This window comes from Myotis daubentonii, chromosome 3, assembly GCF_963259705.1.
Source record: "Myotis daubentonii chromosome 3, mMyoDau2.1, whole genome shotgun sequence".
NCBI lineage: Eukaryota > Metazoa > Chordata > Mammalia > Chiroptera > Vespertilionidae > Myotis > Myotis daubentonii.
In genome coordinates this window covers 104,339,464-104,354,451 of record NC_081842.1, presented here as the reverse complement: position 1 = coordinate 104,354,451, position 14,988 = coordinate 104,339,464, and the positions used below count along the sequence as shown (strand labels likewise).

Sequence of the window (14,988 nt, the reverse complement as noted above, 5' to 3'; positions counted from 1 at the left end):
CTCAGAGTTCTGTGCCTCTCTCCTGTCACAGCACAGCTCTCGGCCTTTGTTTTTTGTTTCTCCTCTTTGTGTAGGCTCCTTTACAGGGGAGAGACCATGTCATGTTTTACCATTGTATTCCTACCATTATATTTAGAATGTTAGGTAGTTAAAGTATTTGTGAAATAAATGAATATGTAATATGGGAATATAAGACATGAAGCCCTCCTCTCAAGAAATGTGTACCTAGTCAGAGGTCAGGGAAGGATTGTGAAGGACTGTGGGTTCCTTGAGGTCAAGGATGTAACTTGTTTGTCTTTGTATTTCTGGTTAAAGCACTGCTTTTCACACAGGGAGTGAAATCAGTAAAATAAAGGCAGTGTGAGAAAGTGGAACTGTGGGATGTGAAATCCAGTCACATCCCAAATAAAAAATCACAATGCAAACTGTGTGCTGCTTCGACACAGATCCTGCCTCTGCACACTCTTCATGCCACATGGCACAACCGAAGCCACTTGACTGCCAGTCGCTGGCCTGCCTTTCGAAGCAAATCTTGTCCTGTCCCCTGCATACCTGGTCTGATCATGCTCGTTTACCCTCATTTGCTACTTTGCAGTTGCAGGTCTTCTGTGGCTTTTTTCATGTTTTAGATGAAAAGCAAAGGGCCCACATTTTCTATTTTTAACATCCACTGTGAGAGATTCTGTGTCTAGTAATTAATTTTTCTTGTTCCCTGGTGGTCAGATGCAGCTTAGTCTAAGAGCCAGTCTCACAGGGGTATGCTGTCTGCTCCCAGGGGTTCCAGTTCTGGGGATACAGCCCCTCCTCAGCCAGTGTGCTAGAGTTTAAAATATTAAGTAAAATAAAATACATGTTAATGCATTTTGAAGCAGAGGAAATATTAACTATATAAAATGCAATAATCTAATGAAATAGTGAAGAATTTTCAGAAATCTTTGATAGCCAAATTTTACTTCTTATAGAAACACTAGAGGCCCAATGCATGAAAATTCATACAAGAATAGGCCTTCCTTCCCCTGGCTGCCGGCACCAGCTTCCCTTCGGCACCCGGGACCTGGCTTCCCTCCGGCTGCCGGGGGTAGAGGGGGACTGACCGGGTCTCTTGCTGCCCTGGCCTCGGTTTTCCTGGCCAGAAGGGACAGTCCGAAGTATTTTATTGTGTCTCTGCCCTCCCTAGGCAGGTTTCATTCTGTCATCTCACCAGCTCAAGCCCTCCTTCCTTAGGGATTGGGTGGAGTACAGGGCAATCCAAGGCTTACCTCCCAGCACTCTGGGCCTCTCAGTAACCCTCTCCCAAAGAAACCCATGGGGCATGGCTTTTGTCCAGGGGAAGTTGCACATCTGGCTCAAGTCATCTGTGCCCCTGTGGTCATCTTGTAGAAGGCTGGGGTACCCACAGGAATCTCTAACTCGCTAGAGGTGGGGAGCAATTGTGGGAAGCAAAGATGCACTGTCTCCCAACAGTCTTTAGTTACCCAGAGCTGGGTGGGGGCCAGTTTGGCACCTTCTTCGGCAGACAGTCCTGGGCTGCTTCCCTCCGGCTGCACCCAAGACCCGGGCTACTTCCCTCTAGCTGACGGCAGGCACCCTGGACCCGGGGTTCACTCTGGGCCCGGATTACTCGGGAATAACATCTGGTCTAGTTAGCATATTACCCTTTTATTATTATAGACTAGAGGCCCGATGCACGAAATTCGTGCAAGAGTAGGCCTTCCTTCCCCCGGCTGCTGGCACCGGCTTCCCTCTGCCACCCGGGACCCGGGCTTGCTTCCCTCTGGCTGCCCGCAAGCACCCGGCAACTGGGACCCGGGCTGGCTTCCCTCTGGCTGCTAGCTTCGTCTGGAAGGACATCTGGAATGACGTCCGGTCTAATTAGCATATTACCCTTTTATTATTATAGATTATAAAAGCCATAACATATAGACAGTGACGAATTTCCCAGTTGTGATCTACTGAGAGCCACAGTTCCTTTTCTTATAGAAACTGTGTAAAGACATTTTCTCAGTCTTGGGACATACATTTTTGATCTGCAACATGTCTGTCTGTAGCCTAACACCGTGGGCTATTTCCAGGTTCCTCAGAGTGAGGAGGACCTGAGCATGTGCCCTGGTGCTCACACCACTGCCAGCCCTGCTTCTACTCTGGGGTTGGCAGAAGCGCTGACTAGCCCAGAACCAGAGCAGGCCTACCTCTGCAGTGGATACTCAAGGTGTGCTGGGATTGGTGTTTTCCCTCAAATAATTTGTGGTTTTGGCCTGTTTTTAAGCAATTGCAACAGTTTCCCTTTTAAGATGTTAAGGTTTGAGAAATGCTGGGGGAAGGTATGGGTCATCCCTGTTGCCTGCCGTGCTGTCTGCTTGAATCCAGCAGAGGCGAACATAAGGGACACTCTGCATGAGTAAAAAGCTCAAGGTAAATCCAAGACAATTTTGGTAGTACTTTTCCAGCTCTTAGGTAGTGTTTCCTTTAGCAGTAGTGTTGATGGTAGGGTATTGTGTCCTGTAGGTACATATTTTACTGCGCTTGATCTTGGAGTCTCGGAGCATGGCAGCCTTTTGGTATGGTGATAGATTGAGAGATGTGTGAAAAAGGAGCTATCATAGGCATCGACAGCAAGTGAGGCCAATTTTATATATTGAGACAAAAAGGCAGGGTTATGCGTTGAATGAAAAACAGGACAAGCATATGAGACATGTATCACTTTGACCTTGAAACATTTGCCCAGGCTCCTCTCCTTATCTTTAGTATAGAGATGATTTAATGCCCAAATAAAGGGACCTACTGAAACTAAGTCATTTCGGAAATGAAGACATGCTGATTTTATACAGCACATAAAAGATAAATAAGAACCAAATGAACCAGAAAGAAAACAAAGAATGTCTTGGGGTGGCCCAATAACCCTTCCTCGCCTGCCCCATGCTCCCATTTGATTTACTGTTTCTAAGCTCCTTGCTCCAGCCCATTAAAGATAAAGATAGGCAAAGGGAAGGGGAAAAATAGGAAAAGGACCTCTGGGTGATGATCAACTGAAAAAGTGGGCAGTCAGTTTGTGGAGCCATAGCCAGCCCTGCCCCCAAGGCAGTTAATTCTGAGATGATAACTGAATTTCTGTAATGAAAGTGGTCGTTACATTAACCTTGAGCCTTCAGGAATGCAAACACTGCTCACTAAAGATCTCTGTATGTGGCAGAACTTTTAAAAGACACAACTGTATAAGTCTTCAATTTCTCGTAGGTGGAACTCTTCCTTGTTCCTCAAATGCAGGCAAGGGAGAGGAGTAAAATGGCACCAAATGTTTTCGTCTCCATGGACCATTACTCTGGGTGTTAGGTGACATAATTAAAGAATGTGGTGGAATGGAATTTACAAGCCCAAAGACAGCTCTGTAATAGCGGCCTATGAATTGCTTTCTCTCAACTTCTTTGCACAGCTAGAATATCTAAGTGTTTTCAAGTGGAAGGGTATTGTATATAACTGTAGGGCTCTCTCTGATGAGAAGAATTTAGTTGACACAGGGCCTTGCAAAGCATTGCTCACCCCAGAAATACATTCATCTGAATAAAAACATGCTCAGCCAGGCCGGCGTGACTCAGTGGTTGAACGTTGGCCTTTGAACCAGGAGGTCACGGTTCGATTCCCGGGTGAGGGCACATGCCCAGTTGTGTCTTGATACCCAGTATGGGGTGTTTAGGAGGCAGCCAATCAATGATTTTCTCTCATCATTGATGTTTCGATCTCTCTCTCCCGCTACCTTCCTTTCTGATGTCAATAAAAATATATTTTTAAAAACCACACATGCTGAGGTCATTACTCATCTTCTGAGTAATTACAGTGACCCATTTTTCTCTTCTATCTGGGCCATCTCCCACCATTCTGATCGTGTGCCTTAATTTTACTTTCTCTGAAGAAGGGAAATTATTCCTTCATGACATTTTGATGAAATTATTAAACCTTGTGATAATACTAGAGGGTTTTTTCAGTTACCTTTAAAAATTTTTTGTATGAAGTTTCTTTTCAATGAAGTAATTTTTAGTGAATGCTTGTCATCTTGAAGTGGCCAAAGTATTTCTTTACAGATGATCCTATGTTGTAGGAGAAAAATGAATTAATTAAGTTAAATGAACACCAGAGTGTTTTTATTGGAGAAGTATGTATGGTAGCAGTGTAAATACTTTAAAAATTCATCTTGTAAAATTGTGCAATATTCAACATGTTCACTTGTTTTTCTTTTGTTATATATATACTAGGAGCCCGGTGCACGAAATTCGTGCACTGTGTGTGTGTGTGTGTGTGTGTGTGTGGGGGGGGGGGGGGTGTCCCTCAGCCCAGCCTGCTCCCTCTCACATACTGGGAGCCCTCAGGCGTTGACCCCCATCACCCTCCAATTGCAGGATCGGCCCCTTGCCCAGGCCTGACGCCTCTGACAGAGGCATCAGGCCTGGGCAGGGGAGCCTCATTTCCCCCCATCACTGGTTCTTCCCCCAGCCCAGGCCTGATGCCTCTGGCCCAGGCATCAGGCCTGGGCAGGGGACTCCCATACCCCTCGGATTGCTGGGTCTGCCCCTTGCCCAGGCCTGATGCCTCGGCCAGAGGCGTAGACCCCCATCATTCTCCGATCGCCTGATCGGCCCCTTGCCCAGGCCTGACGCCTCCGCCAGAGGTGTCAGACTTGGACAGGGGACCCCCATCTCCCCCCGATCACTGGCTCTGACCCCCGCCCAGGCCTGAGGCCTCTGGCCCAGGAATCATGCCTGGGCAGGGGACCCCCATCTCCCTCTGATCGCTTGCTCCACCCCCGCCCAAGCCTGACGCCTCTGACCCAGGCTTCAGGCCTGGGCAAGGGGACCATCATATCCCCCCAATCCCCGGCTCCGCCCCCCACCCAGGCCTGATGCCTTGGCCAGAGGAGTTGACCCTCATCACCCTCCGATCACCAATCACCGGATTGGCCCCTTGACCAGGCCTGAGGCCTCCGGCAGAGGTGTCAGGCCTGGGCAGGGGACCCCCAGCTCCCCGCGGTTGCAGGCTCCTCCCCTGCCCAGGCCTAACGCCTCTGGCCTAGGTGTCCAGCCCGGGCAGTGGGGACCTGCAGCGGCAGCGGCCCCGCGATCGTGGGCTTCGCTTTAGGCCCAGGCAAGGGTCCCCTAGCTCCCGGGACTGCCAGCTTTTGACCGTGCCCAGCTCCCATCGCTGGCTCCACCCCTACTTCCTGCTATCACTGGCCAGGGTGGCAAAGGTGCCTGATTCTCCATCATGGCTGGGGGGCAGGGCAAAGGCGGCCCTGCCCCCCAGCTCTTAGCTCCCCCCTGGGTTTCCGATCACTGTCAGTGGCAGGGGGCTTTTTCCTGCTTTCCCTTTCGCCTCCCTGCATTGTGCCTACATATGCAAATTAGCCGCCATCTTGTTGGCAGTTAACTGCCAATCTTAGTTGGCAGTTAATTTGCATATAGCCCTGATTAGCCAATGAAAAGGGTAGCGTCGTACGCCAATTACCATTTTTCTCTTTTATTTGTGTAGATATATATTATTGATTTTTCACAGAGAAGAAGGGAGAGGGACAGAGTGTTAGAAACATCGATGAGAGGGATCGATCAACTGCCTATGCACACCCCCCACTGGGGATGTGCCTGCAACTAAGGTACATGCCCTTGACCGGAATCGAACCTGGGACCCCTGAGTCCGCAGACCGATGCTCTATCCACTGAGCCAAACCGGTTCAGCTGTTGTTTTTCTATACTGGTGGTCTTGGCTGTCAATATTAGTGATTATTGATTTGGTGTGAACTCCTGTGGAAAACTTACAAACTCTTGAGAGTGTTGGACATAAAGTATTTTTAGATCAAGCATGTCAAACTCACGGCCAGCGGACTGCATGCCTCATTTAAACAAAAGGCATGTGGCCTGCTGGCTGCGAGTTTGACATGCTTGTCCTAGATAGAAGTTGTAATAAGATGTCTCCAAATGTTGCCAAGTATCCTGAGGGGACCACGCTGCCCCTGGTTGATGACTGCCGGTCTGATGAGAGGGATGTGAGCAGAGATAACACCTGAAAGCATGTTGTCTGGCAAGGAAAGGATGAGTTTGGTTGAGGTTGTCACCTTCTTAAACAGCTCTTCTCAAACTACTGTGCACACATGTTACTTGGGGATCTCGCGGAAATGAACACTCAGATCCCATAGGTCTGTAGTTGGTGTGATGTTGGCCCAATGACCACATTTTCAGTAGCATGTTTTGTTTTTTTTCCAGATCCTGTACACAGGGGACATTTAATAAATATTTGGTGAGGAGGGTAAAAAAAACCTTGTTTTTCTTTACTGTAGTTAGGACTCCAGATAGGAATCAGTTACATTATAGGTAGCCCTGAATTCTAGGATTCTCCTTAGTCTATTCATTCAGATTTCGTCATCAATAACTCACTCTCATGGTTTCCTGGAAATGTAATTATGTATTTTATAGAAATCTACTTGAGAATAAGTGATAAAGAAATCTTATATTTTCTGTAATATTCCTAAAATGTCACAAAGTTCTCTTTAGGGGGAAAAAAAAGGGGATGAAGTTCCTTGTGGAGCAACATTACATGTGGTCCACAGTGGTGCTGAGCATGATCTGGTCAGGATGAGGTGTTCTAGCTTCATGGCAGCGCTTAGTCCTGGGGAGGAAGGAGGAGAAGGCTGGTGTAGGGTGGTTGGGCTTTTGCTATATTTCTGGTATTTCATCCCGTAAATTTGGAAACCATTATTGTTAAATATTACTACCAGTTAACACTGAGTGATTGGGTACATTGGTTTTGCAAACATTAGTTTTTGCACTTTCATTTTTTATATTTGAAGTATTTCATAATTAGAAAGAAATGTATATGGAGAATGAATTGCTTTCAAGTCACCCTTTTCTCAGCACCCGCTTCTGATGAGCTTCCTTCTTCCTGTCCTTTGTTCAGTTCTTAGGAAATGACAGTCTGGTGTCTTCTCCTACCTCTTGCCATTCCAAGTCCAAGCATCAAAAGCTTTAACCGATGCCCCAGATCTTTTCATATTTGTCTCCCAATGACTCTTTTAACACTAGAAAATAGCATAGGTGTGTGTAATCATTGTGTACATTGCTAAATGGACTAAAGCCATTTTCTTATCACTGCTGGTTTTATTTCCCTTATCCTGATTCTACTCTTTATTTTCCTTTTTGATGCCAGTATGTGATGGTTTCCAGAGCAGTTAGAATGGGTTGAATGGAGGGATTTCTGTAAGGACTGCATTGTCAGTCTTGATATATTTAGTAATAACTTGATATTAAATATGATATATATATAGATATATATATAGAGAGAGATATAGATATATATATATTTTATTGTCTAAAGTTTTACGTATGTCTCCTTTTTCCCCAGCTGACCCCCGCCCCCAGCCATTCCCATCCCGGGCAAGCCCCCACCGCCCCAGTGTCTGTGTCCATTGGATATGCTAAAATGCATGCACACAAGTCCTTTGGTTGCTCTCTAACTCCTTCCCGCCCGTCCCCCCGTCCCCCCCATTTGTCTCTGGATCTATTCTTGTTCATCAAATTATGTTGATCATTATATCCCACATATGAGTGAGATCATGTGATAAATATTTTATATTTTATCTTTAAAAATCTCTTATACTATTCAATTGTCTTAATTCTAAGTATGTCATCATGCTCCTGGCCTTTCTATTTTTAAAAAAAGATACATTTTATTGAATTTTTACAGAAAGGAAGGGAGAGGGATAAAGAGTTGGAAACATCAATGAGAGAGAAACATTGATCAGCTGCCTCCTGCACACTCCCTACTGGGGATGTGCCCGCAACCAAGGTACATGACCTTGACCGGAATCGAATCCAGGACCCTTTAGTCTGCAGGCCGATGAACTATCCCCTGAGTCAAACCGGTTAGGGGGCTCCTGGCCTTTCTTATTCCAAGGTCAGTTGGATATTTTAGAATTTCTTGTGTCTTGACTTTTGGTCCTGCCTCTTTCCCCAATGTCCCTGTGGGTTGGTAAATAATGTTCTTTGCTTCTAGGCCGAAGACCTCTGTTAAGAGGAAGTCATTACAAGTATGCCAGTTTATTTCATGGAAATCACTATATTTTTCTCTGTAACTGACCATCCCTCTTGCTTCTCATAAAGTTGTTTCTACTTGCTCCTTATTAAATTCTCACAGTGGCTGGCTCCTTCTGCTCTCCTCGTGGCTTTTGGTCTGTGCTCCCTCTAGCTCAGCTGGGGAAGCTCACTCTCTCCTTCACCTGAAAGAATAACCCTCTTATCTTCCTTCATTGCCCTGAACATTGAATGTTTGACACTCACAGCTTCCATAGGCTGCCAGGGACGTCACTTATAATTTATCCTTCTTTCCCCACTTACTTTTCCTAACCTCTCTGTAGCACTTGATGGTATGGATTTCTCCTTGTTGAAGTCTTGTGTTCTTAAGATGCATTGTAACCTTTGGCCTCGCATATTCCAGTGGTTCTCAACCTTCCTAATGCCGCGACCCTTTAATACAGTTCCTCATGTTGTGGTGACCCCCGGTTTCATTGTCACAAATTGAACATAATTAAAGCATAGTGATTAATCACAAAAACAATATGTAATTATATATGTGTTTTCCGATGGTCTTAGGCAACCCCTGTGAAAGGGTCGTTCGACCCCCAAAGGGGTCGCGACCCACAGGTTGAGAACCACTGGCATATTCCCAATTTTCTTCCTTTGCCAAGACCTTCTGTTCATTTGCTTATCAGAACATGTTTGCCAGGCACTGTGGAAATCCATTGGCCAAGGGACCTCTCAGGAAGGTCAACAGCCGTGGGCAAACTACGGCCCGCGGGCCGGATCCGGCCCGTTTGAAATGAATAAAACTAAAAAAAAAAAAGACCATACCCTTTTATGTAATGATGTTTACTTTGAATTTATATTAGTTCACACAAACACTCCATCCATGCTTTTGTTCCGGCCCTCCGGTCCAGTTTAAGAACCCATTGTGGCCCTGAGTCAAAAAGTTTGCCCACCCCTGGCTAGGTCATTGACAAAATGCTTGAATTTAACTCATAATTGGATGAATGATATTGTCACATACTTTGAGAAACTGCTAGTTCTTACATTAGAAATATCCCCATGTGTCTGTCAAGCTGAATTGCAGCACCTAGGAGCTTCCTCTTTATCAAGGCATAAGCTTGACTCTGTTTTGACTGTCAGGTCCTTCCTGGGCCTCCTATTCAGACTCTAAAACTCACAAAGATCAAAACCCTGAGTTGTTGCTGCAAACAGAGCCAACTTTTGATTACGTGTGATAATGGGCAGAGTAATGGTTAATGGCTAAAAGCTGATAAAGCCCAAACTGAGTCTTAACTTTTAATTCCAACCACTTCCCCTAAAACACTTTTAGCAGAACTTGTAGCAAGGCATAAGACCAGCACATTTAAGAACTTGGATCTGTCTTCATTTCTTGTGGTTGGACAGATGCATCATGGGAGCTGCTGAAGAGGGCAAGGTGTGGCGCAGGCATCAAACTTTTAGGGCCATGAAAATGGCTCCCCATCACTAGCCTCCAAACCATCTGGAGTGTCAGGATTGTTTTGTGGGGATTTTTTGTCTGTGATTTTTGGTATAGCCCAGGGTTTCACAACCTTGTCACTGTTAACATTTTTTGTTCCAGTTCTTTGTGGTCAAACTGTCCTGTGCATTGCTTAGCTGCATCCCTGGCTCTGTCCATTAGGTGGCAGAGAGTTCTTTTAGATCAAAGAACTCTCCAGGCAGTTTGAAATGCTCCCAAGTTGAGATCTACTGGAATAGCCCCTTAATAGTAGGTGGGTTTGATATCATTTTGATATAGGAAGAGAATTTAGTCAGCTCTTTCGTTGCTGCTAAAACTTAACTGGATATTGAATAACTCATCAACAGTGAGTAATTCATATGCTTTGGCTTTGCAATGTGAAGTAAGCTTTCTTGACTGCTTTGTTGGGGGCAGATAGTGCACGATAATGTTGCATGCAGGAACCTTGGTTAGACAGTGGCTCAGTTTCTTACTACCTGTGATACCAGGATGGTTACTAACTGTGTCTGTGCTTCAGTTTTACATCTCTAAAATGAGGGGGTAGTGCTTGCTACGTCACAGGGCTCTGTTCCTGTAAGAATCACATCCCTGGTGACTGGCAGTGTATTCTCAGAGGAACACTGGGGGTTCAGTGAGTGTCTCAGATGGCAGCAGAATGATCAGATGTTTCTGGGACTCAGTCTGCCAGACTTCCCCAGGGCCAGGCTCCACACAGTCCCCTAGTTGTCCACGCTGATTTGAAGCTGATGTTCTTCTGCACTGTGATTCAGGGCTGCAGAGGCCCGAGCCTTTTCCCGCCCTTAGACCTCCTTGGGGTGTCTGACCCAGCAGTGCTTGCATCGGGGAGGTGAAGGGGCTGTGCTTCTTATGGTCCCTCTGTTCTGGGTCCTCTCAGCTGTGGGGAGTACGTGTGAAGTCCAGAGGACTTTATGCTCATATTCATCAATTCTATACAAGCCTGTGATTTTTGTGAGAGGGGTGTAGATGTGTAGATCTAGGAAAATTCCAACTTCAGAGCTTTGGGAACTGATTCCTTTGTCTGGAATTAGACTGAACCCTTGGATTGCTGACTTTTTCCAGGCTATTCTTTCTCAGCACTGTTTTGGAATACATGGTTCTATTCCCTGGGGCCAGGCAAGGAAATGACCTCTTTTTGCCTCACTGGGATGGTGTTTGCATTTCCCAATTAAGCACTCAGTACTCAGCTCTCCAGATTTTGGGGCTTCAAGCATTAGTGCATGTCCCTTTGCTGTGGGGGTGGGGAAGATTTTCATTTCTGAGAAACCAACAGCTTTAACTACTTAGCTAAATATCAACCACCTGTATGTTTGTTCTAGATTCAGGCTTATGTAGCCAAAGGAAAATAATATAAATATCTAGGACTTGAGGTGGGAGTGGGAATACAGCAGAGAAGTGATGCCAACACACTTTAAACCTAAATTACTTTGTACTTTCTACCTGTTGGAGGATTCAGTAACCTTTGATTTCAATAATATATTGTGATAATGACTTATAAATTGGGCAGTTCCTTAAGTGAATTTTTATTTTGTTAGACACAGCATGTGACAACAAAGCAAGTGTATTCATTTCAAAATGAGTAGGACTTAAATTCAAAAGATGTGTTTCTGTGCAGCCTAAAGGTGGTGCTCAGATTGCATGCGAAATGAAGGAGCTGTGCTCTTTATGAATCCTGAGCCCACAGGTTGGGTTGAATGTACATGTCTTTTCTAGATCATTCCGTTTGACATGGTCACTTGCAGATTCTTTTCAATAAATACAGTCGACCCTTCGTATCCATAGTTTCACATGCATGGATTCAATCAGCCACCGTGTACAACAGTATGTTCACATTCACAACATGGTTTTCCAGCCACGGATTGATTGAAACACTGTTTTTGATCTGAACTGCAGATGTAAAGGACCAGCTATAGCTACTGGGGAGCCATGAGTCATTTACAGGTTGTCAGCTGCATGGGGATTGGCACCCCTAATGCCCACGTTGTTCCAGAGTCAGCTGTGTTTCGCTTTTCCAAAGGATTTCAATATGTCAGTCAGGTACACTGTAATAGCTCTCCCAAGGGAGCTGTTAGATGCCATTTCATTATTGCTTTAGATGCAATATCTGTCTGTAATGTTTGAGAGTAACCAGCACTCCTGTCCCCTGGCTCGGGCACTGCATTGCTGTGCTCACTGCTGCCTCCGACCAGGACCAGTCCTGGTTGCCTCCCGCATGTGAGAAAGACACATGGATTCGTTGCCTTCCGCACACACCCCAATGGGCTGGGGATAGAACCTGCAACTCAGGTACATGCCCTTAACCTGTGACTCTCTGGTGCGTGGGCCAACACAGTAACCACTGAGAAACACCAGCCAGGGCTATCTTCATTTTTAAAGGTGTATTTTGATAAACAAGAGTTACTAATTTTAATTTAGTCAAATTACTATTTTTTCAAATTACTGCTTTTTGTATCAAAAGAAAAATTTTCTGTCTCAAAGTTTAAAATTATGTCTCTCACAATACCATCTGTGGAACCATGGGGGTTCTTGACCCCCTCTCAAGGTCTTCAATTACCTAAAGAGTACAGACTTATTATTTGCCTATTTTACTCACTTTGCTGACATTTGTACTAATGCTACAAGAAGCCATGGTCTAGGCCAGGGGTGGGCAAACTTTTTTACTCGAGGGCCACAATGGGTTCTTAAACTGGACCGGAGGGCCGGAACAAAAGCATGGATGGAGTGTTTGTGTGAACTAATATAAATTCAAAGTAAACATCATTACATAAAAGGGTACGGTCTTTTTTTTTTTTTTTTTAGTTTTATTCATTTCAAACGGGCCGGATCCGGCCCGCGGGCCGTAGGTTGCCCACGGCTGGTCTAGGCCATGTCTCCACTGTCCCTTAGTCATTGCACATCTTGTCACACAGTCTTAGTAAACAAACAAACAAAAGGTAGGTTCACTTTAGAATGTCCTTAATGATGTAATATATGTTGTTAATTTGATTCAATCTTACCCCTTAGATATGTGTCTTTTAAATATTTTTAAACATGTACACCTGAAACCTGTATAATTTTACTAACCAATGTCACCCCAATAAATTCAATAAAAAAGAAAATGTAAATAAGTAAATACGTAAATAAATTTTTGTGACAAAATAGGAATTGTTCATGAGCGCTTCTGCCACATATGATGGTTGACTAGAGGTACAGCATCAAGTGAGTGTTTAGCTGAATTAGATGCCTTTTTTTTGGAGCACCGTTTTTACTTAAAAGAATAACATGCAAACAATAGTAATTCAGACTTGCCTATTTGTTAGATATCTTCTCAAGAATGAATAAACTTAGCCTTCACATCAAGGAAAACAATTAGCAGTACTTATTAACACTTAGATTGAGATCAGTGCCAACATTAATGCAATTTTTGATACTATATAATGAAAAATTCTGCATGAATGCACACCTCTAAGTGACCAATGACTGATTATATGATGTTATAAAATCTAGCATGGGTGAAAGAGTCATTCAAAGACAAAGTTAGACTAAGGGTTTTTAATGTAATACAAACATTCATTGATATGGGTTTAGATTCCACATGGGATCCAATCTTTAAAAAACTGCCAATGTTGAGTTTTGGTGTGGTACCAAAGAAGAAAATCCAAAAGCCTGTTAAATAAAACACTGCTTCCTTTTCCTATTATGTATCTACTAGAGGACTGGTGCACAAAAATTTGTGCACATGGTTGGGGGGGCGCCCTCAGCCCGGCCTGCGCCCATTTGCAGTCCAGGACCCCTTGGGGGATGTCCACCTGTTGACTTAGGCCCACTCCCCGGGGGGTCAGGCCTAAGCTTGCAGTCAGACATCCTTCTGGCAGCCAGGGAGCCGTCGGAGGATGTCCAACTAAAGGCTTAGGCCCCCAAGGGAGCTGTGATGAGGAAGCTGGGGTGACAGAGGAGCCATGCTGCCCCGCCCGACCGCCCCGGGTTGGGTTGCACACGGGATGCCCGGGCGGGCCAGTGGATCACTGCTGCACCACCTGGCCACCCAAGGTCGGGTCGCACACGGGACGCCTGCCACCCTGGGTTGCAGATAGCAGGCCCAGATGGCGGCAGGGCAGGCGGGATGGCGCTGACCTGCCCTACCTGCAGTATGCAAATTAGCTGCCATCTTTGTTGGTTAATTTGCATATCATGCTGATTAGCCAATGGGAGGCATAACGAAGGTACGGTCAATTACTATGTTTGTCTATTATTAGATAGGATGTGAGATTTGATTTTTTTCATTATACTCTAAACCTATACTTTAATGTTGAATGTAGAAGTAGATATGAGATTCTAAGGTCAGATGTTAAAGAGATATGCAAAGTATAGAATAAAACCACTTTTTCAACTAAAACCTTTTTTTGAAATATGGTGATTTTTCATAAAAATGTGCTATTTGTGTTAAAATTCGATGCTATCATTTAAGTGAATTCAAAATACATATTTATAAGTTTTTCAATTGTAATTTCTAATATAATAAGTATTGCTGGTATAACTTACACAACAAAAGATCTTTGGGCTCCTCAGTAGTAGAAAAGGGATCTTGAGACCAAAAGTTTGAGAATTCCTGGTGAAAATATATTTTACTTTATTTTCCTATAAGATTTTTTTGGGGGTTAATTTGCTTATTTTTCTGTATATAACAAAATGGGACTCAAGACTTTTGTGAAGAAGAATTACATTTTTTTTTTTTTTAATTTGAAACTTCCAACTCAGATACCTTTCATTTACATTTTTGTTGAGGTTTTTTTGTTTTTTGTTTTTTTTTAAGGTTGTCTGGTTTTCCATCTATTCACCAAACATGTGAATGAAGCAAATCACCTGAGTGTCTTTCTGGACCTTTTTCTGCAGGAAACCACCATGTATGGGGCTCATGAGCCGGACTCAGGTCTGCAGCCCCCTCACAGCCAGGCCCACTGTCTCTCCATGAAGGACTGGCCTGCCAGTTTCCAGTGTTGGCCACTTATGTTAATAGGCTCTCATGTTTCATGAGCACCACTTATGTGCTCATGATGCCCAGTTCCTGTTGGAGTGACAGCAGGGTAAATTAGGAGAAGTATTCATTTCCCCTTATTTTGTGATTTCTTTTTTGGCTCCACGAGTGCCAGATTCTAACTCAAACATTTTTTTGTGGAATTTTACCATTGCTAGTACTACTTCTAACGAATAAGTTCTTAGCAAGAATGGGGGAAGGAATTCCATTTTTAATTAAATAGCTGAGATGTTCTTGGTACTAGCATGACTCAGTTGGTATCTTTGTAGCTCTTTGCATGTGATAGCTTTATCATGATGTTTTATAGATAACTAGAGGCCTGTTGCACGAAAAGATTCGTGCAATAGGCCTTCCCTTCCCCTGGCTGCCGGCACTGGTTTTCCTCCGGCACCCATGAC

The 14,988-nt window shown here is 44.4% G+C and overlaps 2 protein-coding genes across 7 annotated transcripts in view; one reads left to right on the top strand and one right to left on the bottom strand.

The window, feature by feature from the left end:
* MED12L (mediator complex subunit 12L) overlaps positions 1-14,988 on the top strand; it is a 394,672-nt gene that overhangs the window by 156,122 nt on the left and 223,562 nt on the right. The gene's annotated exons all lie outside the window — the stretch shown is intronic.
* P2RY14 (purinergic receptor P2Y14) overlaps positions 1-14,988 on the bottom strand; it is a 105,012-nt gene that overhangs the window by 3,990 nt on the left and 86,034 nt on the right. For 3 of the 5 annotated variants that reach the window (XM_059688127.1, XM_059688129.1, XM_059688128.1), the window contains one exon: positions 3,985-4,082. Coding sequence is in view for 2 of the 5 variants with exons in the window: in XM_059688125.1 (XP_059544108.1) it covers positions 553-565 (13 nt within the window). In the remaining 3 variants the exon portion in view is untranslated. Of the gene's footprint in view, positions 1-552; positions 818-3,984; positions 4,083-14,988 lie in introns of all 5 variants that reach the window. The other 2 variants (XM_059688125.1, XM_059688126.1) reach the window with 1 other exon arrangement.